We start from the raw sequence: 24,642 nt of genomic DNA on the forward strand, positions 1-24,642 counted from the left end.
CCATTTACAGTAGCATCAAAAAATTAGATATTTAGGGATAAGCTTGATGAAAGATGTGAAACACCTTTATGCTAAGAGAAATTAAGGAGGATCTAAACAAATGGAGAGATAACGCCTTGTTCATGGATCAGAAGTCTCAATATTATTAACAGGACAGGTCTCTCCAAATTGATGTATAGATTTAACACAATCAGAATCCCAGCAGATTGTTTTGTAGATATTAATGCACTATTTCTAAAATTTATATGTAAATGCAAAGGACCCAGAATGGCCAAAACAACTTTGAAGAGAAGAACAAATGAGGAGAGCTTTCACTACCTGATTTTCAGACTTATGATGTAGCTACAGTAATCAAGTAGGGTGGTATTGGTGTAAAGACACACCAGCAGATCAGTGGAGGAGAGGAGAGTCCAGACATAGACTCACACATGTATGGGCAATTAATTTTTGAGAAAGACTCCAGGGTGATTCAAGGAGAAAGGGATAATGCTTTTCAATGCTTTTCAATAAATAGCATTGGAACAATTTGATACACATATGCAAAAAAAAAATGAACCCTGTTTATTGGTTTACATTGGATCATAGACCAAAATGTAAATCCTAAAACTACAAATCTTCTAGATAAAGAAAACATAGGAAAAAAATCTTCATGAGCATGAGTCAGGGAAAAATTTATCAAAAGCGTAATTCATCTAAGAAAAAATTATTATATTAATTGTGGTGATGGTTTCATGGGTATATACATATGTCAAAACTTATCAAATTGTATATTTTAGATGTGAATAATTACATATTAATTTTACTTCAGTAAGGCTGATCAAAGAATATTACTGTAGAAAGGAGGATTTAGAACACAAAAATGATTTTGGAATTTAAAAATAAAAAAGCAGAAATGAAATATTTAGTAGAAGCCTGGAAAGAAAGTTGAGGAAATCTTCTAATAATTAGAACAACTCCAACAAAGAAATGGAAAATAGAAGCTAAAAACTAAGAAAATTAGACTAAGCATGAAATAGAACAGTTTAAATTACAGGACTTTCAAAAATAGAGAAGAAGGAAAATGGAGGGGCAATTTACCAAAGAAACAACTCAAGGAAATTTCCTGCACACAAAAGACATGGATTTCTAGTCTGAGGGGTTTACCACTTGTCCAGCATGATGAGTGGAAACAAAGCCACACAAGACACACCAGTGAAAAGTTTCAAAACACTGGGGACAAAAAAAAAGGCACTAAAGTTCCCAGAGAGAAAGAATAGGCCCACACAAGGCCTAGTATTAGTCCTGTATTAGACTTCTCAGCAGCAAGGCTGAAGGTAAAGGATAAGAAAGACCTTCACAATTCTTGTTGAAAATGATGTCTCAGAATTCTGTATCCTCAAACTCTCACCATGCTTTTCAGATATGCAGTGTCCTGAATTTTTAAAAAATTGCTCATATTTTCTTTCCCAGGAAAGGGGAGATTTTTTCTTCTGTTGAAGAGTTTGGGGATGAATTTGTGATAGGTACCTAAAAAAACTAAACAAATGGAAAAAAAAATTGCCTCCAGTGAAAACAAAAAATTGTATAAGAAAGAAAATTTTAATGTACCACATGCTACAGCCTCAAATAATATTTACAGTCATAATAAATGCTAAATATTGATTTGTCCAAAAATTATACCATTCTATTAGAAGAATGGGAAGGGAAAGAAATGTATTTTAGGGTATGGGAGTGGAGTGCAAGAGCTGAACCCTTATTGTCCATTGTCTGAAGTAAATACATTATATTTAAAATAAACAAAAATCAATACATTGGAATTTAAGCATGTGATTTACAAATACAGAGGCAAATATCAGAGGCTAAAAGCATCAAAAGTAGTGGCTTCTGGGGTGTGGAAAGGAAACAGCTAACTTCATGTAAGACCTATAGAACTATATGATTTTTAAACCATGTAAATGTACAACTTTTGTTAAAATTAAAAGAATCAAGACACTATAGAAGAAAGTTTCTCAGAACTGAAGAAACATAGTTATCTCCAGAATAAAAGACCCTCCAAGCTCCAGGTAGGACAGAGAATAAAAGATTCATGCCTTGATGCAGACTCAAGAGATTTCAGGACATCACACATAAAGAGAAATTCCTAAAGCTTCCAGGAGAGAAGAAGTCATCCTTGAAAGAGCAAAAATAATGCTGGCCTCAGCCATCTTACCAGGAACATTCGATACTAGAAGAAGAAAAAATTCTGAAAAATATAATTTAAAACTCAGTATTCTATATGAAGAAAATTGTTATGCATGTGAGAAAACACAGAGTTTTAGATTTATAAGTACTCTAAAAACTGATCTCCAAAGCGCTCTTTCTGTTACTGCAGGATATATTCCAGCAAAAAACTTCAAGAAATAGTAGGATTAAGAGGCTTGGTAATCTCAAAGATCCAGCAAAGAAAAAATAAGGCAAATAAAAATTCCAAGAACAAAAAGTTATGTGAGAAGCTCATGTCTATGTCTAAATGTGAAGGAAGCAAAGTGACAAGAATTTAATGATTGACCATTCGTGAATCTTGTAGTTAATGACACTGGACCCACAGAGAAGGAAATAAAATCCTACTATCCTGACTGACTTTGAAGGAACAATATTTACTAAGTCATAATAGCGTAAACAGTGTTTATTGTTTTTTTGGTTTTTAGAATCAGCCTATGGACAAAACATGAAAGAATTATGTTCATAAAATAGTATATAAAATTATCAACTCTGACAATTTAAATGTTGTCAGGGTATAGTTGAGAGAAATTAAGAGATTGTCTGAAAACAATAGAAGAAGAAGTAAGATTAGGTGTGAGACAATGTTTCAAAGGTAGCCAACAGAAAAATTTAAATAGTAACTCTTAAAATTTAGAGGAGGGAGTAGTGTGTTAGCTAAAGCCTGTGGTTCATAGCAAAGAGTCAAGCTGAATATCAAGATAGAGCCATAGTGTGCTAGAATTAAGATGGTAACCACCAGAAAAGCCAAATGCAGAAATGGTTAAAGATGGCAAAAAAAAAAGGATGGCAGCTTCTGGGACTGTGGGTGGGGAAGGGAACAGAGTGGGTGGTCTTTGCTTTTCATTATGCGTCCTCTTCTACCGCGCATATTCAGAAAAGCATTCTGAAAAGCTTTAAATGAATAAAATAAAATGTTGATGTAGTGCAAGCCCAGACAGTTTTTCGTTTCTGTTTGTCTTTTCTGTTTTGCAATGCAAGTGCCTGACTTACTCTCTGATCGCCTAGGCATCCACTTCAAAGACGGCTGTCTGTAAACACACAGCCAGCCACAGGGCTGGATAGAGAGCCAGACTGCCTCCCTCACTGAGGCTCCCCGTTTTAGAGATCTTGGTTGATTTCAATAACTAACCATTTGGGCCACTTGGTTGTTTTTTTTTTTTCCCCTTCCTGCTCTTGTGTTTTAAATTCACCAATAGTGAGCGAGCCTGTGAAACCCTGGGCCCCGCCCTCAACCCCAGTAAAAGCAGAAGCCCAGGCCCTAGAACTCTCTGTGTGGCTGTGTAATTTCCAGGTCCTGTAGGTAATAAACCTTTATTTTCTCCAAGTTTCCTGATGGCTGTTGCTAAAGGGTATCTTGCAGTCATAATAAGAACCACAAGGGCCCGTCCATCCATAACACTGGTTATTGATAGGCGGAGACAGGCACAAAACAGTTGCATTGTGAATAAATACATCCTTGTTCTGAGAACTAGATGTGAAAAAGTTGATAGTGAAAAGCAGTGTCTTAGACCGTCAGGACACGAGGGTCTTCAGCATTTGTCATCCATTTGTCATCAGGCTCCAGGATGGTGGCCTCGCTGGGAGTAGGGGGGACAGTCCCTTCCTCATTAGGACTTCTCCAAAATTAAGGATGAGCTTACTGTGGACACAGGGTATTGTTTTGATGGCCGTGTGTGTGCGCGCGTGTGTGTACACATGCGTGTGCCAGGTGGATGATAAGAAAAGTGTCTGAGTTATGAATCAAAATGACCGAGTGGTTTTGGTAGAATGTGATGTAGAAGACCTAAGAACAGAACAAGACTAAGTATAAAAGAAAGTCCATTATTATGACCTTTAGTAATAGAGCCAACTGCCAGCTGGACCTCTCCCCCAGCCCCCTCCACCCGCCCCCGCTCTGACAGACTTCTGTAGTGGCCTCTGCTCAGAGAGGGTCCCTTGCATGCTGGTCTTATGAGAGAATCATGTAAGAAAGCCCAGGTTAGTTCAAAAGACTTGGAGACCCTTTTTGCTTCCTGTTTACCTGCCTCCTCACCCCGACAGCCACCTCTGGGTCCCAGCAGACAGACCCCAGTGAGCTGGCAGCTGACCTGCCACCTGGCAGGTGCCCACGGCCTCCTGTTCTCCCACTTTCCTTCCTGTCTCGTTGTGGGAGGTAGTTCCTACATTGCATGACCTCTTACATGCCAAGCTAAGCCTCCAGTGGACCACGTCTAACAGCCCAGGTCACAGGCCCAGCGTCTGAAGGCCTCGGAGACGGCAGGCCTGTGGGCCCAGCCCCAAGGGATCTCCCTCCCCATTTCACCCCTACCACCCCAAGAGCCGAGGTGCATAAGGATGGCGTGGACAGCCTGGGCGACCCCTGAATTTCAGCATCAGCGAATGCTCTGACCTTTAGATCCAATCTGGTGTTCAGGGTGTTGGTGGAATCTGTACATCGCTTACATATTTCACATGGAAAAAATTCTCACCTGGCCAAAAATGCAGGCCATCTTGCCAGCCCCTTCAGGCTATTTTCAGTGCCACTGTCTTTTCCACTAGCACTTAGACTCTTCTCTTGATTGCACTTGTTTAGTTTTAATGACCACTTGGTTATCTTTGCCTTTGGGGCTGTGCGTCGGACCCTTTTGGCATCTGTGGGAAAAGCTTTGAGTGATGTATGTCTGCACGGAGGTAGTGTGCATCTCGGTCTCACTTCAAACGAGAAACTGCGTCACCTTCATGTGAAGCTCTGAGAAGAGCAGAATCAGGGCCGTGTTTGTTAGAGGATCTGGGGCCAAGATGGGCTATTAACGCTTGGTTGGTCTGAAAGGCTCCCAGACACCCACTGACACGGTGCATCCTGATTGCTCCTCCAACACGAGGGATGACCGCCCCCCCCATCAGGGTTTGGTCCAGGTCCCTGGTGACGGCCAGCGGGAGCACCCGCCTTGCCTGGCGAAGCACGGGGAGGGGTCGATGTCACTGCAGATGCGCTCGGCTGGAAAAGCGTTCAAATGATGGGCTGGTGACAAAAGTTTGACATTTCGATATCTCTTTGCCTTTTAACGTGTTCATTTGGGGACAGCCTGTACCTGCTTTTCTGCTTTAATCCATCATTTTTCTCTGGGCAAAAGCACAAAATAATACAGAACAGGAAGAATTTTGGGTCCAGCAATGGCAGGTGCAGCCAGCTCTCCATGAACCTGACAACACGTAGATTAATCAGAACGTGGTTGGCACCCTGTTCCTGTGTGTGGCAGACGTGGATGACAATTTTCATGTAATTAGAGAACAGTTCAGTAAATTACTGTATCGTAGATTCTGTTTAACCCGTGGCCCAGACCACCCTAGGACTGCTTACAGCCTTGACACCGACAGTCCAAACATTGTCATTATTCTATAGATCCCCAGAAGGGCTGGTTAATGTAGAACTGCAGTCGCTAACCCTTAACCCTGCCCCCCCTTTTGGACTAGAAGACAGTGCTGTTGACATTCCTCCTGGACTCCTCCTTGCAAAGGGCGGTGTGTGTCCCCATGGCCTCCTGCCTGGTGTCCGAGCTGCCCCACGTGCTGTGTCTCTCACCACGCCTGCCCCAGCAAAGCAAAGTTCACGGAAAAGTTCACGGGTGCCTAGTCCCATGGGGCAGAAAGGGCAACAGACAGGATTCATGTTGGGTTATATATAGGCACAGGTGTCTTGCTGACAATCAGAAAAACATTTTTTGGGGGAAAATAAGTAACAAGAAAATGGAGGAAAAATAATTGAAAACTCAAGAAGACAGATAAGATGTGAAAGGAAATGACAAAATAGAAGAAATAGGAATTGTTTGGGAGGGGTGCCTCTGACTTGGACAATTGTCCATTTTGCTGGGGTGTCAGGGTGGGTAGAGGGAGCAGGGAAGGACCCTGGGGGGGGGGCGGGGAACGAGCACAGCCTGGGCGGAGCCCGTTGGGGCCAGGATGGGAGGGGGATTGGCAGGCAAAGGGGTGCTTCCCGGTTCACCCAAATCCTGCCTGATACACCAGCTCGCAAAACCTCCCCGGCATGAGCCTTTTCCGAGCCACCGCTTCTCCCATGGATGCTGCCGCCTGAGGCCCCGAGGGTTATTACGATAGTCTCAGGTGTTTCGTTTAGTCTTATCTCCCTCCGTCTGTGTCTTTCTTTGCTTTTATTTATTTTTATGTTATTTTAATCTGTCTAGATGCCTAATGGCCTGTATCTGAGCTCAGCAAGATACTTTTAATGGTTTGAGTAGCTTGATTCCTGGCCCCATCAGAAAGTGTTCTGAATTTTTAAACCAAAACCTTTGCCTGGCACTTCTTCTTAAAGTATTATTGATACCCTGCCCTCCCCAGTTCCAGCTGAAGCATTTGGTCCCCATCTAGAGTTGCCAGGTTTAGCAAATAAAAATACAGGACAGCCAGGTAAGTTGGAATTTCAGATAAATAGCAAATCATTTTATTAGTATAAGTATATCCCAACTATTGTGTGGGATATACTTCTACTTAAAAAAAATTTTTTTCCCATTCTTTATCTGAAATTCAAATTTAACTCAGCATCTAGTATTTGTCTGGCAACCCTGCCAACTAATCCTTCAGCCATTCTAGGAAAGCACTTAACCCCAGGCTCATACACACTGGACATATGTAGTCATATTTGTCGCCTAGCGATCACCCATATTGTTTGTTCATGGTGTGCACATCTCTGTCTGGATGCAGACAGCGGGCTCCAGGGGAAGGGGCTGATTGCACAGCTCGCCTTTGGACAGTGGTAAGGCCACTGGAGGGGAAGATGTGGGGCGCTCACCGGCTCTGCTTGAGGCTGTTTACACTGAGTTCTGGAATTGGGGAGCTGGCCCTGGGAGTCAGTGTGAGCTCAGCTTCCTGGAGGGTGAAGGAGGCCCCTCCTCACCATCTCCAGCAGGTGCTGCCCCAGCTCTTCTTGAACCCCTCGCGCTCAGGAGGCTCATCACCGCATGGGAGCACAGTACCTGTGGGAACAGCAGTCCCTGTCGGTCTCCCCTTCAGCCCAAGTCCTTCATTTTCCAGCCAGGGAAAGCCTGGCTCAGGAGGGAAGGGCATTTCCCTCAAAGCAGGGTGTCCAGTGAGGCCTTCTGATCTCGAATCCTGCTCCTTTCCCAATGAACTCTGCATTCTGTTTCCTTCCTTCCCTTCCCCTTCCTTCCTTCCTTCCCTCCTTCCCTCCCTCCCTTCCTCTCTCTTTCTCTTTTTTGTTTTGCCTATTAGAAGACCATAAACAGTTGTTATTTTTTCATGTCAAAAAGGACATGTGTCCCAAAGATGTGACTGCAGGTCGTGGGAGGTTTGTGTGGACTAGTTGGGGGAGCCCCAAGGGGTGGAGTGGGGCTGCTCCCCAGGTGACAGGCATGTAGTTCCTGCCGCTCCGCAGCCCGTGGCCGTCAGGGGGAGCGCAGTGACTTGACGGGAGGATTTATTTCCGCCAGCGAGAGAATGGCTCATAATTTACAGCCCGCTGAGCCAGCTTCCACCACATCATTAGAGCCTTCTTTTTGTAGACAGTAATAAATTATCTTATCACCAGTGCTGACATAACATGCTCCTTTTTAAGTACACCATAATTTTTATTTTTAAGAGAATATTCATACTTGACGGCAGAGCTCATGGGCATGTGAATGCTGCCCTGGAGAGAAGACTTTTTTTTTTCTGTTTTAAAAAAGAAGGTATAATTCAATTCCCAAATACCACTGGCAGGGGTAGGCTTGCCTTCTAAACAGACATTGGGGGCAGAAAGATGTTTCTAGACCCTTGATAGACAGAGTGCCTTGTCCTTCGGTAGGGAGGCATCAAAAAGATGAAAGCAAGACACTTCTAGTGGTTTGCATTGCCTTAATTCCTGGCCCCATCAGAAGGTGTTCTGAATTTTTAAACCAAAACCTTCGCCTGGCACTTCATTTTTAAAGTATTAGTGATACCCTGCCCTCCCCAATTACAGCTGAAGCATTTGGTCCCCATGTAAAGTTGCCAGATTTAGCAAAGAAAATTACAGGACAGCCAGGTAAGTTGGAATTTCAGATAAATAATTAGTATAAGTATATCCCAACTATTGTGTGGGATATATTTATACTGAAAAGTTTTTTCATTGTTTATCTGAAATTTAAATTTAACTGGGCATCTAGCATTTATCTGCAAGCCTACCAGCTAGTCCTGCAACTGCTCTGTGGAAATGTGAACCCCGGGCTGGTGGACGGTGCCCTTCCTCAGATGTGGCCACGCTGCTGCCTCTGGAGGAAGGCCATGGGGTGTGGGTGCATCCTTGGGCTTTGTGTCCCAAAGGACCAGTTTTGCCCCCACCCAGGGCACTCACTCTCTTGAGGTCCTCTGACAGGGAGGTGACACAGGCAGAGAGTGGAGGCAGCTCCGGGGCTGGCGGGCCCCCCACCCAGGGGTTCCCCAGCTTGGAAACCCTGGCCTCCCTGCTGGCCTCCCTGCTGGCCTCCCTGCTGGCCTCCCTGGGCTGGCTGCTCCAGACACGGCTCCTCCCTCCTCTGTCTCCTCTAGGGGCAACAGTGTAGCCTGCTGACCCCGGGGGCAGTTCTGGAGGGACCCTGAGTGCCCAGGAGCACAGCCCTGGGGTGGGGATGGCACAGATGGTCACCAGGAGCCAGTGACTTCCCCAGGCCTGTCGCCCGTTTCTGCCGACCCCCAGGTGGACCAGCGGAGGGTTCTGCTTCCCCGCCCTCCAGGCCTCGCGGGCCTTGCCCGTCATCCAAGGATCTCGCTCACTGTCTGCGGGACAGGACAGGCACCTCTGGGCGTGACTCGGCTTCCTCCTCCACCTTTGTCTTGTGCCTTCACCACCACCCTTCCACCCCGACTAGAACATTCACTTTTACCTGTAAAACGGGAGGAATGATAACCACTGTATGGGACGGCTTTAAAAACAAATGAGACACAGATGTACGTGAAAGCCTGGCAGAGGCCTCAGTAGGACGTGAGTGTTTCTCTTCCTTGCCCCCCTTTTGTCCTGCCTGCCTTGGCCTCCACTTCCTCCTTCCTTCCTTGCCTGGCTCCCTCCTGATGGCCCTGGGGCTGTCTGTGCGCTGCGTGCTCCTTCTGTGTCTGGGATGTGGAGCATCGGTCTCCGTGGAGCGGCGCCATGGGGCTGGCCGGCCTGGAGCACATTTGTGCTCACACAGCCGCACACAAACTTCTGCAGCATGTGTTTACAGGTAGCAATCAGATGTCTGGCCTCATAATCACACCTCTTACGTGATGCTGTCTAAGCACAGGTCACAAGTCAGAGCACTTTACGTTGACTCATTTGAGGTGAACACAGATTTTGTGCCCATTTTATCCTCAGTTGGGAAAACCCAGGCCCAGAGAGGTTAACTGACTTGCCTGAGGTCACACAGCTAGGAATGGCAGAGCTGGAATGAGAACCTAGATGGTCAGTTCAAGAATCTCTGCTCTAACCACAGTGCTCCACTGCCTCTCCTTCTCCTGCCTGGGCATCTGCTTTGTCCAGACCCTCCCCTGCCTGTTGCGGGAGACAGGACCTGAGCTCACTTCCTGCTGTGCTGTCTTGTGGTACTGCTTGTGCCCCAAGCCCTCCATGAACTTTGACCTGAGAGGTGCAGCATCTTGGCCGTGAGCGAGAAGGTTCCCAGGGGTGGGGACTGAGAGAACGAGGGTGACCACCTGTGACCCATGATGACTGCATGCTTGGGGTGAGCACACTGCTCCGTGTTGCTGGTTTGTGACGGAAGCTCGCCTTACAGGATTGGGGTAGAAGGGGCTCGGGAGAAAGAGGAATAATGAGGGAGATGAAGAGAGCTAGACGCAAAATCGTATGGGTCACAGAAATACTGTTTGGTTACCAAATTTTCCACCTTTTGGAAATGACCGTATGGAACGGCAGGCCTGGTGGCGTTGGTGGTGGGACTGGACATGGTGGCCAGTGGCCCCGCACAGGGCAGAGGACTTCCTGGGTCTCGCTCCCCGAGGAGAAAGAGTGCTGGGCTTGCTGGGGCCGCAGTTCACGCCGCTGTGTTCTCTGCTGCTAGTGCGTCTGGGTGGAGAGAAAACACAGCAGGAATGATTTTGGCTGGGTTGGGAATTTGGGAGAGTTTAGACTATAAATAGTGAATATATAAAAAGCCTCAAGCGGATTTTTGGAAGCCCTAAATTCACCACATAGATCCAAGCAAGATAAGTAACCATTTAGGTTTTAGTAACATCTAAACGTAACTCGGCACAGCGCCCTGCCACCCCACGCTTCTGCTGTCACCACAACCCCTGCCAGCATCTGCCAAACCAGAGACACACGTCTCAGGAGCTTTGCTGCCAGCCTGCTGGCTGCCCTCAAGGTCCTGGCCCTGCATGAATGGCCTTGCCTACTCTCCATGGAGGGGCTGTTTTAAGTCTCATCTACGGTGGAGGAAACCGAGGCCTAGCAGGCAAGGTGACCTGTCCAAAGTGACACAGCCAGCAAGTGCTGGGCTGGATTCCACCCACTGCCCAGAGCCCACCCCACTGCCCGCTGCCCCACCCTGCCTGAGACCGGACTCCGGGGCCCGCACCAGGGCAATCCTGCAGGAAGCTATGTTCAGGTCAGCAGAAAATTGAAGCAGCATGTGGAAAGGAACGTGGGTGCCTTTGCGTCTTGCTTCGCGGGCCTGTGGTCACCAGGCTTCTCTCGTCTCTAGGCCCCTTGTTTCACGTGATACACCGACTCGTCATAAAGCCCCTCTGCACTCCTGCAGCCCCCGCTCGGCAAGCCCAACGCCTGCCCTGGTCATAGGGCTGCTTTGCGTCGACGAGACCCGGCTCTACTGCCCTTGGCCCTGGATCTGCTGCTGCTCTTGGCCATCTACAGTCAGGTCTTCTGGTCTTGATTCTTTTAGCAAAATCATTGTCACCTGATACTGAGGGATAGATAACCTGGACGGAGTGACATTTAGGATGACAGCAATCATATTTATAGGAAAAACCCAGGGCTCCAATGGGTTGTTTTTAAACCTGTAGGATTCCCTTCACAGTCCTGCCTGCCCACGTCAGACTAGCTTATCCTCCTCCAAGGTTCTGGAAGAGACTGCTGTAGGAAACCCCAGAAGGAGGTTCTAGCTTGTTTGTACAGGGGAAGGGCACCAGGTCTGAGGCTTCTTCCTACCAGGGAGGAAAGGGAGGTCCAGGGAGCCCCAAGAGATGGAAAGCAGCTTCTGAGACTCAGCCCCCAGTCGGCACCGAGCTGGGTGTGAGAGATTCCAGAACCAGAACGTAAGGCAGCACAGCCAGGTGAGCAGTTCTGCCTGGGGACAAGAGGGAGAGGGCTGGGGCATGGGAGGGGTGCTTTTGGTGAAGGAAGGCTTCACGGAGGAGGTGCCTTGCAGCAGGAGGAATTTGCATGTGGGGGCGGGGAGGGGAGAAAGGCACACCCAGGGAGGAGGTGTCGAAATCCAAGCAGCCTGGGCCTGAAGGGCTGGTCCATCTGGGAAGGTGGTTGGCCCACGATGGGGCAGGAAGAGCAAGAAAGACAGCGCCAGCTTGCTAAGGCCATGAGGGCTCTGCCTCATGGAGTTTGGTCTCCACCCTGTTGGCTGCAAACATTCACAATGGTCTAAGTAGGCTCCCAAGAGCACGTGGGAACCAAGCCTCAGGTTGGGGGTGGGGTTAGAGGGGCAGTGAGCTGGAGCAGAGAGCCAGGTTGGAAGTTATCCTGACAGCTTGTGTGTGCACGGTGAGGCCTCCGCTGGGACGGGAGCCAGGCAGGAGCCAGGTGAGGGAACAACACTTCCATGACTGTCACAGGGAAGGTTTGAGGCCAGGGTCTGGGCAGGGCGGAAGTGAGCAGGCTGGTGTTTAAGAGGCCAGAGACAGTGAGGGTGTTGAGTAAAGAGCTAAAGGTGTGGGATCCAAGGTGTGTTCTTCTGAAGATGGGAAGGGCTGCAGATACAGGCTTGAGAGCCACGAGGCTTGGCTGGTCGCAACAGCGGGAGCGTCTCTCCTCTGCTTTCCACTCCTCTTGGCATTAAGTCCAAATTCTTGCCAGGGCTGGTGAAGCTACCCCAGCCTGGCCTCGTGTCCCCTCTCAGGCCACCCTCCTTTCACTATCAATGCCCCTGCCCCTTTGCTTCTCTTCCAGCTCTCCCACCACACCACCTTTCTCCTGCCCCAGGGCCTTTGCACATGCTGGACCAACTGCCAGGCGCTTTGCCTGGAGCCGGGTCATACCGGGGGTGGGGGAGTCGGTGTTAATGTCGGGTTGCCCCTCCCTCCCCCATCTCAGCTCTTCGATCATCCATGTCACTAGTTCCCTCCACTGTAAACACTTGGTGCAGTTTCTGTTTTCCTACTTAGACCTGACTGATGTCTGCTCATCTGGGTATTTCCTGTTTATTTCTTTGAGCTCAGCTTAAAAGTCACTTCCTCCGGGAAGCTCAAACCATCCATTTCAATGGTCTTCCGATATCTGACCAACGGGCTGTGCATGGTGGGGGTGGAGGCTTGGGGTGGGTTGTAAGGGACCTCTGGGGCTGCAAGGACTTTGGTTTTGCTCTGCATGAGCCTGGAAGGACTCTAAGCTGGGGAGTGGCCTATGTGACTCTGTTTCACATGATCCCCTGTGTTGAGGGCTGATTCAAGGGGCAAGGGCAGAATAGGGAGGGCATTTAGGAGACTGCTGAGTTACACCAGGGGACATGTGAGCGTGGCCTGGCCCAGGGCGGTAGCAGTCGGAGTGGTGAGAAGTACTCAGGCTCTGGATGGATTTCCAAGGTAGAAATGACCAGATTCCCTGAGAGCCTAGACTCGGGGCGGGGTCGAGGGGGCCGCAGGCTTTGGGGCTGCCCTTTACCATGATGGGAAATCTGGGGGTGGGTTAGGGGGCTGGGAAGAGCAGGAGCTCAGTTTGTGTGATGAGCCTTAGACGCAGAGGGGAGATGTCCTCAGTGTCTGGAGATCAGGTGTGACGTCCAAGCCGGCGACACAGGTTGGGAACCATTAGCCGATAATGGGCACCCGCGGTGATGAAAATGACTGACATCCCGGTGGGGCAGTGGAGGTGGGTGGGCAGGGGAGAGGGAGGAAGCCCAGAACTGGGGCTTGGGGCCCTTGATGCTAAGAACCAGCAGTGGAGACTGAGGAGCAGCCTCTGTGTTGGGGGGACCAGCGCGGTGGGTAGGGGTGTCCCGGAGGCCACGTGGGAAAGGCTTCAGGGACGAGTGGTCACATGCTGCAGGAAGGGCTCCGGGGACCAGGGCTGAGAACTGGCCCCTGGCCTCTAGCCACCCGAGGCAGTGGTGACAGCAAGCAGGGTGTGGCTTCGGGCAGTGAGGGGTGATCTGATTGGCGTGGGTTTGAGAGAGCCGGAGAGAAACCGAGACACTGGGTGGAGACAACTTTTTGAGAGTTTTGTTTTCCTATAAAGGGAGGAAGAAAAATGGGAGGGTAGCTGGAGAGTTCGTCGTTATCGCTGTTTTAAAGATGCTGGAATCACAGCAGCAAAGAGAGAACTCAGCAGCTGGTGCAGGGACACCCTTGAAGAACCACGTGGCGGGGGGGCGCAGGGGGGTGCCCAGGAAGGGAGTGGGGTCCTCGGCAGGAGCGGGGCCCCCTCGGGCAGCAGGGTGGGGAGACAAGAGCCCACGGGTGCAGTGGGAGGGGACGGTCTCCCCTGAGAACTTGGTGAAGAAGGACGCGGGGCCTCGGGAGAGTGAGGGTGGGGACAGGGTGGGAGGTGGAGAAAGGAGCGTGGGGATTTGCACGACTGCGGAGGTGTGGATGGCGGGTGTCAGGGAGACGGGTGGCTGGTTCTCCATCCGCGGTCGGCTGCGGTCGCAGGTGCTGAGTCCACGGAGAGCCAGGAGCACAGTGACCCTTAGGTGAAGAGCCAGGTGACCTTCTCCAGGGCCTCGGTGGTAAGAGCCGGAGGGGAGAGGGGGGTGAGGGAGCCTGTATAGGGTGGGGGGCGGGGCGCTGGGAAACGTGCAGATGAGGGGAAGGATCTGGGAGAGGAAAAGATGAGTGTGCGCAATTGCCAGAGCAGGAGCCCACGGTGTGGGGGCGGCGGGGGGAGGGTTCCCTGAGGACCGGGGCAACCAGGGAGGGGCAGCTTGGAGGGGGCGGGGGGACAGAGGAGTGACGGACCGCATCGCTGCCTCTGGCCGCAGCAGCCAGTTCCTCCGCCGCACCCAGCCCGGCCCCTGAGCTGCACGTTCCCCATTATCTCTTTATACATTCGGGTTCCCGAGACAATGGTTGTCTAGAAAGGACTGGATTTTGAGCTCTTCTTCTCTCCAGCTTGTGCCTCGCTCCATTTGCAGAGAGTGTGGGGGGCGGAGCCCAAGTTCCTAATTTATTCTCACTTGGAAAGAGTGCTCAGGCAACGAAGCCAAAACTCATTCTGGCATCAAAGGAATGATGTCCTCACCCAGGAGTAAGATGCAGATCCTGTTGCCCATCTGCTGGGCTCGGGTAAAATGCAGTGCGATCCTGGGGGTCTGCTTGGCATGGGGGTGGGGGGCTCCTCCTTCCCTCCCTCCTCCCTTCTGTTCTTCCTTTCAATAAATATGCATTTGCAGTCTGAATCTATATGAAGGTGATGAAATAGAAAGGGAAGGGAGGAGATGGTAGGCCCAGCTAGCAGCCTTCCTGGACCGGCATCTTGCTAGCAGATCTCTGATTTTGCTCAGTCTGGGGCAGTGATGTTTCCCCAGGAGGAAAACCAAGACTGACGCAAACCAACGTGGGCGACCCCGCTTACTCTGTCAATGATTACCTGGGAGGGGGAGGGTTTGTGATCCAGTTCAGGTCAGTGGGGCCTGAGGTGAAATGGACTGGACATTGGGTGTGTTCCCCTAAGGAGATGAGACAGTCACGAGAGGGAAGGTCGCTCCTGCCATTCCTTCCTTGGAGGCCATCTTGAGTTGCCCCAGTGTGGGGCAGTTATCTCTGTCCGTGAGGAGAAGGCCAGGCAAAGGATAGGAAGGCTATCTTGAGCCCTGCTATCACTGAGCTGCTGAATTAACAACCCTGGATCCAGCTCTCACCAAATTCCTGTTCATGGGATAGTGAGCCATCTCTATTGTCCACGTGCCTTTTACTTGGATATTCTAGTACTTGTAACCAGAGGCATCCTAACTGCTGCGGCAAGGAGGAAGTAAACCATTGTGGTTTTCTATCACATGGGGCGCGGAGCCTCCTGGGAGCCAAGGCAAGAAGGGAAAACAGAGAAACGGCAAAGCTTTCATTCTTAGTCGGGAAGAGCTTCTGAGGGAGTTTCAGCTGTTTTGCTCCTAAATTCCTTGTTTGACACTAAATTTCCGCCTGGGAGTTTATGAAAGGAACACTTGAGATACATAATTGCTAGATTCAGGATAATTGTTTTGCAGAAGAAGCAGTTTTCACAAGACTCTTTGTTAAAGAGGAGGAGGATCTAGGTAAAAGGGAGAGTCTAACCAGAGAGGCAAAGAGTGGGTGGGAGTGGGGTGGGCAGAGAGCTGCTCCACGCACCCCCCCAGATTGTCAGCCCCCCGCCCCCAAAAGGAGTAAAGCCCAGTATGAATCAGCCCACACTGAGGAGACGATGAGATAAACTGGCAATAACACAGACCGAAAGGGAAGACCCCTGACCTGCCACAGCGAGAAGGATTTTGGGTGAAAAGACTTGGAGTCAGTTGGGGGACCCCTGGTTTGTAGAAGCCCTGGGCCTGGGTGCTTTCTCGGGACCAGGGGTGGGGGGTGAGGAGACGGGGTGTGTGTGGAAGGGGTGGAAGGAGGCAGTGGTCTACTCTTTCGCGGGCCCACTCTCATCACAGGCCCACTCACTATGTGGCGTCTGTGTCAGCATCTCCTGTCCCCCCAGGCTAGGGACCGTGTGTGTGATCCAGGCTTGGTGGCAGGGCTGCCAGTTCTACAGAATGCGTCCCATCGGGCATCACACCTCTGAATGCTGTGTAGTCTAAAGCATCCAGGTGTTCTCCTGAGAGAAGGGTAGAATTTGAAAATTCACACTAACCAGGCAATGGAAGACCTCTGCTTTGCCAAAGGAGTCAAAACAGATTTTCATTAAAAACACGGCACTCTCTGTACCTCTGCTGTAGGATGTTAATAGATACTACAAGAAGAAACATCAAATACATTTGAGAGAGTTAAATAGGCATCTTTACTGCAATATGTCTTAGAGGCATTAATGCCATTTTCATCAAATCCAAGAGACACCCTGGAGTGGAAGATGCATCAGGATTTGACATATTACTGAGAAAGGAAAAGTGTCCAAGTTGGGAAGTGTCATGGGGACTCTTCCATGAAGCTGTGCCAGTGAAAGGCTACACCGTTGGTGCAGGAGAAGATGAGAAATAAACCCACCACCAGAGAGGGACAGCAGGGAGCCCTCTGGCCTCTCCCCTGGCCATAGTGGAGGCAGGGAGAAACGCTTGCACTGATCATTTGAACCATAAGCTGGTTCTCAGCTGGGGGTCACACCACCCACGTGGTCCCCAAGGGGTCTCAGGAGCTGTGTCCCAGATCACTGGCAGGAGCAAACACAAATCCTCTCAGGAAGAAGTCCGTTTCGGTCCAGGCCAGTGGTGACCACAAGACACCGACTGTGAGATTTTCCCCGATTTCAGGGATGTTAAGATGTGAGGAAATGTGCAACTAGGCCTGGTGGAAGGACAGGACATTTATGTGCCCGTGAACCCCACAGAGGGACAGAGTGTGCAGCCTTGCCCATCTTACCCCACTGGAGGCTCCTGGTGCCCGGCGGCAGCAGTGGTCACCGGTGTCACCATTTGTTCAGCGTGTACTTGGTGCCAGGCTGGGCAAGGGGCTTGGCCCCTGTCAGCTTTGACTGGCTCTGCAGCTCCCCTGCATGGGCACAGCATCATTACTGCCATTTTGGCAGAGGATACTGGAATAACTTCGCCCGGGGTTGCACACAAGTAGCAGGGAAGCTCTGCTGAGTGCATGCTCTTCTCCCACATCCTGAAGGTGGTGCCCATCAGACATTCTTTGAGGGATGCCACCCCAACCTACCGAACTTAGCACACTTCCGAAGTTTTAGAAAACTTCCCTTCAGAAGTTTTAGAAAATGCTAATACAAAGATGTGATATTTATGCTAGTATCTTCCCAAATCAGACAAGAGGAGGTGGCATCACTGGGAAGATGTTACTGAATTACGTGTTCTCATGCCCACCATTGATCCCTTCACAGCAAGTACAGGATTACGCAGCTGGGGCCAAGGGGTGCCCAGTACTGCCCGGACCACTTGATAGCAGAAGATTTCACATAGCCACTTGGGGTGTGTTGAAACAGAATTTGATCCAGAAATTGCCTCCTTTCGAAGTGGTTAAGATTCCGCGCTTCCAATGCAGGGTGTGTGGGTTGGATCCCTGGTCGGGGAACTAAGATCCCACACGCCGTGTAGTGTGACCAAAAAATAATTTTTAAAAATAATAATAATAAAAAAAAAAACTTCTGAAAAATTTCCTGGCTCCAGTCACCTTTGTGGTCCATGTCCTGTCCATCCGCAGGCCTGCTGACCTCAGTCTAGGGAAGCAGCAGGCCCCACCTCCCCGTCCCTACAGAGCTGTGTGGCCCTCAAGGGCCATCTGGAGAGCTGGAGCTGGAGTGCGTGGTAAACCCCTTCCCTACAGGAAGACGAGGCAGGTCTTATTCCAGATCCGGTCACAGTGCAAAGGGCTGGTCCTTCTGGGATCGAGCTGTCCTGTCACCTTGTAAATCAATGGGCAACCCACAGCAGGTGCTTTAAGATGTTCATTTTGGGAAGCTGGGCTCCCAACAACATTGAAGCCAAGATATTGTCTGGGCACGTCCACAGTAAATGGAAAGTTTAGCCCCAAACGAGCAGATCTATTAATAAAATAAATTCGGATCCCTCCAAATAAAAATTCAGATGCATTTTAGTCTCCTCTCAGTTCAGTGGGCTGAATCCCTTAATCTACTAAATTATTATGGAAAAACCCTTATCTCTGTCTGTCAAAATCACTGCTGCTGTGGCAGTATCCTCTTGGGAGACATGAGCCGCTTCATAATAACTTAGATTATGTGCAGTGTAGCCTTAGCTTGAAGAGGGTCACATACTTGAAGGAGTACAATACAGGGTCCAGGACAGGGCCAAGGGATAGTCTGGCCAACAGGGGCCAGAAAGGTGACAGGTGAATTGCTGGTAAGTGACAGAGGGAGGCCTTTAATCCAGTGTCCCTCCTCTGTGGGCAGCCAGGGTGGCATTGGGAAGAGACAGGCTATGGGTTCTGGGCACTGTTTCTGCCCTCTCGGGGCAGTGCGGTCTCCCGCAGGGCAGCCCAGCCTGTGTTAGGGCCTCTGTCTCTCACGTGGGCAGGGCGAGGCCATCTGCAGGAGGGAAACTCAGGGCCTGCATTCTGCATCGTGGGCTGAGCCCACTTGGCCAGGGGAGGAAAGGGAGGACAAACTGCATTTAGTGCAGAAAAGGGAAGAAAGTGTGGGAAATCAATCCCCAGGTTCCAGAGGGGCCCCTGGCAGGAGCACTTGTGAACAAGAATTTGGCTGGTCCCTGTCGGGCCTCCTGTTCTCCCACCTCCACTGGGGTGACTCACGCCAGCAGAAAGGATGAATCATGTGGGTTATGAAACCGAAGGGCTCCTGAGAGGGAGGCTGGAAAGGACCCGGGGAAGCCATCGGCATGGGTCCTGCTCTGTCCCCACCTGCTCCTGCCCCTCGTCACCGACCTTCCACCTGCCAAGCCACAGACTCGCACAGTGAGCTCTCTACAGCAGCCCGAAGGCAAGGGGCTGCTCCTGGAGACAGACCATCAGGGCACGATTCCCTTCCCACCTCAAGGCCTTCGTGGCCTAGTTTTTGTTTCTTTGCCAGCTGCTAGTAATCAGGGTAATAAAGGCTTGCTTTCCACATGTGGCCAGTTGGGGCCAACACCCCTTGGGAGGAATAGGAGAAGAGACCCTGCCATTCACCTGTTGCAGGTGTGAACATTTCTACAGCTCTCCAGGTGCACCAAATAAGTCTCTGTTGGATTCTAGGCTGTTCCAGGCAGCAGGGGCCAAGATGATTCCACTTAACTTTCCCACTGACTGGTCCCAGGTCAGCGGGAGCTTTTAAGAGTCTACACAGCTAGTGATCACCTACCATGCGGCAGGCCCTGCGCTCATATAAACACTTATCAACAGCCGATTGCAAGGCCAGCGCTCATGTCATGCCCTAAACAGCCCCACGGGGTAGATAACTACTGTCACCCGCAATCACAGGTGGAGCCCTGTGCTCAGAAAGGACAGCAGCTTGCCCAGGATCACACAGCTAGGAACTGGACAGCTCGGGATCCAGAGCACCGTCTACCCCCCAGTGGGCTGCAACCTGGGGGCTGTCCCCCGAGGTTCCTCCCGAAGCCAGCTAATCTGCCAAACGTCTTTGCCCCCCTCACCAAGCCCCTTCCATCACGCCTAGTTCTGAACGGGCCCTGACCTGTCATTCCTTGTGGCTTCTTCCCCCAGAACCCAGGACCTAGGGCGAGCCGCTTGTCTCACGCAGGGACGAGCAAGAGCAAGGCCTCGCACGCAGGTCAAAACACCATCAGGCAAATGAGGCCCCCAGGCTGCCCGACCGGAGGGGGGCGCCGGCCCCCAGCCCGCCAGGCTGGGAACGGGACTCACCTGAGACGACCCGGGCCCTCCCGGACGCCAGTGGAACGCGTGTCCCGAGGGCCCCCGAAGTCTGCGGGAAGTTCCAGGGGGGCGCTTCGCCCCGGGCGCGCGAAGGTCGGGTGCGGGCCGCCGAGCGCGGGCCAGGGCGCCGCCGGGCCGCGCGGGCGGGAACGCGCGGCGGCCGTCCCCTCCTCCTTCGCTCCCGCCCGCAGCGGCGGCGGCGGCGCTTCCCCGGCGCGGAGCGGCTTTAAAAGGCGGCACCCCACCCCCCGGCGCACTCGCCGCTCGGGCGCCGAGCGAGCCTGCCGTTGCCATGCCTCCGCGCGCGCCGCCCGCGCCAGGGCCCCGGCCGCCGCCCCGGGCCCCCGCCGCCGCCGGGGACGCGGACACCGACACGGACACGGGGGGCGCCGGCGGGCCCGGGCTCCGGCCGCTCGCGCCGCGCCCCTGGCGCTGGCTGCTGCTGCTCGCGCTGCCCGCCGCCTGCTCCGCGCCGCCGCCGCCGCGCCCCGTCTACACCAACCACTGGGCGGTGCAAGTGCTGGGCGGCCCGGCCGCGGCGGACCGCGTGGCCGCGGCGCACGGCTACCTCAACTTGGGCCAGGTGAGTGCGGCCGGCCCCGCGCGCCCGAAACTTTCCCGGCCTCCGGCGGGCGCGGCGCAAGGGGCCGCCCTGCAGGGAGTCGCCTGGGAGTGCGGCGCGCGGGGCCCTCGGCGGGGACGCCGGGGCAGGCCCGGCGCGACGGGGGCAGCGACCCGGGTGCGGGCACCTGCCCAGCCGCACGGGAGGGGAGCCTGTGGCGGGAGCCGTCTTCCGTGTCCCCCGAGCTCGTCCCGCCGCCGACCCCGGCCCCAACGCGCCGGGCCCTCTGACCTCGACGGGCCGCGCGGGGCTCAGGATTCTGTGCGCGCGCCGGCGGGGCAGGCGGCTCCGGGGGTGACGTGCGCTCCCTAAGTGTCCGTGACTCCCGGAGGGAGGGCGGCTGGTGCCTGTGCCCGGGAGCCGTCGTCGGGGAGGCGTTCCGGGTGGCGCGGGACCGGGCAGTCGCGCCGAGGGTCGGAGGCGGCTGTCCCGCGTTTGAAACCCCTCCAGGCTTCTGGCGGCGACGGCGGGGGTGGAGGGAGTTGTCTTTGTTTCTGGGCCTCCGCGCGGGGTTCTGATGGTAGTTCTCTGCGGACCAGATGTGTGAACTTAGGCAAGTCACTTCCCGTCTTCTCCATCTGTCCGGGCAGTGACAGTGCGTACGTGTGCAGTGGTTGAGATGATCCTGTGTTTTCTGGCCACAGAGCACCTGCCGGGCCTGACCCTGGCCGGGGAGCCAGGCGTTCTCCCGAGGCCTCGCTCTCAGGACTGCTGTCAGTTAGCAAGAGGAGACAAGCTCCGGGCACAGAGGCTGCATAATTCCAAAGGACCTCGGTGGCAGGTCCCTTTTTCCTGCTCTGACCCTGCGGGGTGGCAGTGCGGCGGGTTGATCCTGATTTATGGCGGGTGGAGGGGCCGCAGCAGGCTCAAATGTGCGGTCCCACCAGTGGACCTCTCCGTACGGTGAACAAATCTCCTACAAACTACACACTTAGAGGATCAAATGGAGTGACAGAGACTCGCGCGCTCATAACTCAAGCCTTACTGCCAAGCAGCGTTAAATTTAGTTTCATCGTTATCCGTGACAGAAGCTAGCAAAGTGTGGTGCGGCCCTGATGTAAATGACATCTCTTTGCATCCTGAGTCTAGTCCGGATGCTGCTAATGTGAGATGTGCCACCTTCGGGAAAAGTGGGTTCTACCCGTTTCAACTATACTTCACATCGCAGGTTAGAGTGTGTCTGAAACAACCCATCACATCCTTGTATATCTTTTTTTGTTGTTGTATTTTGACCACTCAAGTCTCTCCAAACATCCTGTGATTTAAGATTTGCCTTTGGGTAGCACTGGCTTCAATTCTCCCTGTGGTTCCTAAATCTCCCTGGTTCATGGTCCAGACTGAAGAAGGGGCTCCTCAGGGTCCATCCGGTGCCTTGCTTACACTGTTGGCTTAGGGCCCCAGCTCCTGCTACACTTGGCTGCTCTGCCCAGATGGCCCAGCAATTTGTCTTCCGCTAAAAGTGACTTTTAAATGGCATGGTAAATTACAAAGTGCCTGGGTTCCTGGCTCTTATAATTAAATGAGCAGAGGGGAACTGAAGTTGAGTGGAGAGCTCCTGGACGTTGCCCGAGAGAGGCACGGTGACTCCCCCTCATGACTTCTGTCCTCGGGGATCAGAAATGCCAATCCCCTGGCCGCTCCCGATCTTTGAAACAACTTCTTTCTGACTCACTGAGTTGCTTGTGCATGAAGTCTGCTGTCCTCACTTTGCCTGTGGGAGAGAAGTTTGCTCAGGGTGTGCACCCCTACACCCGGGACCTTCTGGGGGAGCGTCTCAGGGTCTCCCCACTTGGTCCAGGGCAGCCAGGGTGGACTGCACACAGCGTGGTCGCTCAGCCTGGTGGGCGTGCTTCGGGGGCTGCCGCTGGAGGCGCTCTCAAACCGAGGGGCTGGTTGGTTTGGGATACGAGCTGTGTCAGGCGACTGTGTGTGTGTGTGTGTGTGTGTGCGTGTGCGTGTGCGTGTGCGTGCGCGCGCGCACGTGCAGTTACTCAAGGAAGGCCTGTTATTCTTTATTCCCAAACCCGCTTTCCTGCCCACCTCCCCCAAGTGCATTGCTAATGTGGAAAAGGCCTGGAGCACTCCACCTTCTACCTATTCAGTAAGAACTCTTTAAAAACCTTATTTGCCTTTTTCAGCCAGGAGAGTTTGTGACTCATAAATAAGATGTAGATATTATTAGCTTTGATTTATGGGTGAATGAACTGCGGTGAAGCGCGGGCTGGAAGCTGTTTGTGTTCACACAACAAGAGTGTGTCCCCTCCAACAGTTGTGATTTGTCCACTTCATCTCCTGCTACGTTCTCTGGTCCCAGGTCTCCTTTGGGTGACTCTTTCCCCAAACCCTTCATGGGCAGTTAGTGTTATGCCCGGTACCTGCCCTGACTGTTTTTCTCCTGGGTCTTTGCTGCGCTCAAGTTCTGGCTTGATTGCTTTACTTTCTTTCTCTCATACAACTGATAACCTGATTCTGTTTATTTTATGTGGTGCAAAGGTAAATTAGACCAGTGGTTTTTCATCTTTCTTGAATCGTGGGTCCCCTTCAGAGTCTGATAAAGGCTCTGGATCCGCTCCATTTAAAAATATGCATCATCAGGAACAAGACGAATGAGCCTCTTTTGGCCCTAGGGGCCCCAGATAATGCAACACAAATTACAAAAAAAGGAATAAAGATTGGGAAGAGTCAAATGTCACTCTTGACAGATGACAAAATTAGCCACAAGGATAATCCGAGAGAACCTGGAGACCAACTAATGAGTTGAGTGGGTGCTTGATCAACAGGAGCTGCCCGACAGTGGCCACAGCTGCAAAGATGAGAGGAATTATAATTCCCTGCAGCATAGGCACTGTTAAAGACTTAGGAATAAATCTTAGAGAAGCGCGAGACTTCTGTGGAGAAGATTACAAAACATTTAAAGAAGCATTGGGAGAAAGAAGGCCTGAATGATGGAGAGACAGATTATGTTCATGATGGGAGGGCTGACTGTCACAGGTCCCCTGAATTAACGTGTAAATTCAGTGTCGTCTAGTTGTGGTACTGATAGGTTTTGTTTTTTTTTTAAGCCAGGTATGAGCGATTTATTTATTTTTGATTTTGACAATTTGAGAATTTTTATCTTTTAATAGTGGAATTTGGCATATTGGCATTTACTGTTCAAACCATGTGGTATTACTTTTTTTTTTTTAACAAAGTATTTTTTTTAATTAAAAAAACTTTTTTTAATATCTTTATTGGAGTATAGTTGCTTTACAATGGTGTGTTAGTTTCTGCTTTGTAACAAAGTGAATCAGCTATACATATACATATATCCCCATATCTCCTCCCTCTTGCGTCTCCCTCCCACCCTCCCTATCCCACCCCTCTAGGTGGTCACAAAGCACCGAGCTGATCTCCCGGTGCTATGCGGCTACTTCCCACTAGCTATCTGTTTTACATTTGGTAGTGTATATATGTCCATGCCACTCTCTCACTTCATCCCAGCTTACCCTTCCCCCTCCCCGTGTCCTCCAGTCCATTTTCTATGTCTGCATCTTTGTTCCTGTCCTGTCTCTAGGTTCATCAGAACCATCTTCTTTTCTGGATTCCGTATATATGTGTTAGCATATGGTATTTGTTTTTCTCTTTCTGACTTATTTCACTATGTATGACAGATTCTAGGTCCATCCACCTCACTACAAATAACTCAATTTCATTTCTTTTTATGGCTGAGTAATATTCCGTTGTATATATGTGCCACATCTTCTTTATCCATTCATCTGAAGATATACAGATTGCCAACAAACACATGAAAGGATGCTCAACATCCCTAATCATTAGAGAAATGCAAATCAAAACTACAATGAGGTATCACCTCACACCAGTCAGAATGGCCATCATCAAAAAATCTGCAAACAATAAATGCTGGAGAGGATGTGGAGAAAAGGGAACCCTCTTGCACTGTTGGTGGGAATGTAAATTGACACAGCCACTATGGAGAACAGTATGGAGGTTCCTTAAAAAACTAAAAATAGAACTACGTTATGACCCAGCAATCCCACTACTGGGCATATACCCTGAGAAAACCATAATTCAAAAAGAGTCACGTACCACAGTGTTCACTGCAGCTCTATTTACAATAGCCAGGACATGGAAGCAACCTAAGT

At 51.2% G+C, this 24,642-nt stretch overlaps 3 protein-coding genes across 8 annotated transcripts in view; 2 read left to right on the forward strand and 1 right to left on the reverse strand.

Moving 5' to 3' along the window:
* The window catches only part of LOC309654727 (uncharacterized protein), a gene marked incomplete at its 5' end in the record, with an annotated part of 31,885 nt that extends 10,372 nt beyond the window's left edge, over positions 1-21,513 (reverse strand). Inside the window, 6 exons of the mRNA XM_082449140.1 lie at positions 4,710-4,872; positions 10,080-10,270; positions 16,939-17,067; positions 19,867-20,370; positions 20,545-21,028; positions 21,486-21,513. Coding sequence (XP_082305266.1) covers positions 4,710-4,872; positions 10,080-10,270; positions 16,939-17,067; positions 19,867-20,370; positions 20,545-21,028; positions 21,486-21,513 — 1,499 coding nt within the window. The remainder of the gene's footprint in view (positions 1-4,709; positions 4,873-10,079; positions 10,271-16,938; positions 17,068-19,866; positions 20,371-20,544; positions 21,029-21,485) is intronic.
* TM2D3 (TM2 domain containing 3) overlaps positions 1-24,642 on the forward strand; it is a 187,458-nt gene that overhangs the window by 127,607 nt on the left and 35,209 nt on the right. The gene's annotated exons all lie outside the window — the stretch shown is intronic.
* PCSK6 (proprotein convertase subtilisin/kexin type 6) overlaps positions 20,171-24,642 on the forward strand; it is a gene marked incomplete at its 5' end in the record, with an annotated part of 193,450 nt that continues 188,978 nt past the window's right edge. For all 6 annotated transcript variants that reach the window (XM_082448595.1, XM_082448594.1, XM_082448596.1 and 3 more), the window contains one exon: positions 20,171-20,461. In XM_082448595.1, coding sequence (XP_082304721.1) covers positions 20,171-20,461 — 291 coding nt within the window. The remainder of the gene's footprint in view (positions 20,462-24,642) is intronic.

This window comes from Balaenoptera physalus (genome assembly GCF_965194825.1).
Source record: "Balaenoptera physalus genome assembly, chromosome: 2".
Classification (NCBI taxonomy): Eukaryota; Metazoa; Chordata; class Mammalia; order Artiodactyla; family Balaenopteridae; genus Balaenoptera; species Balaenoptera physalus.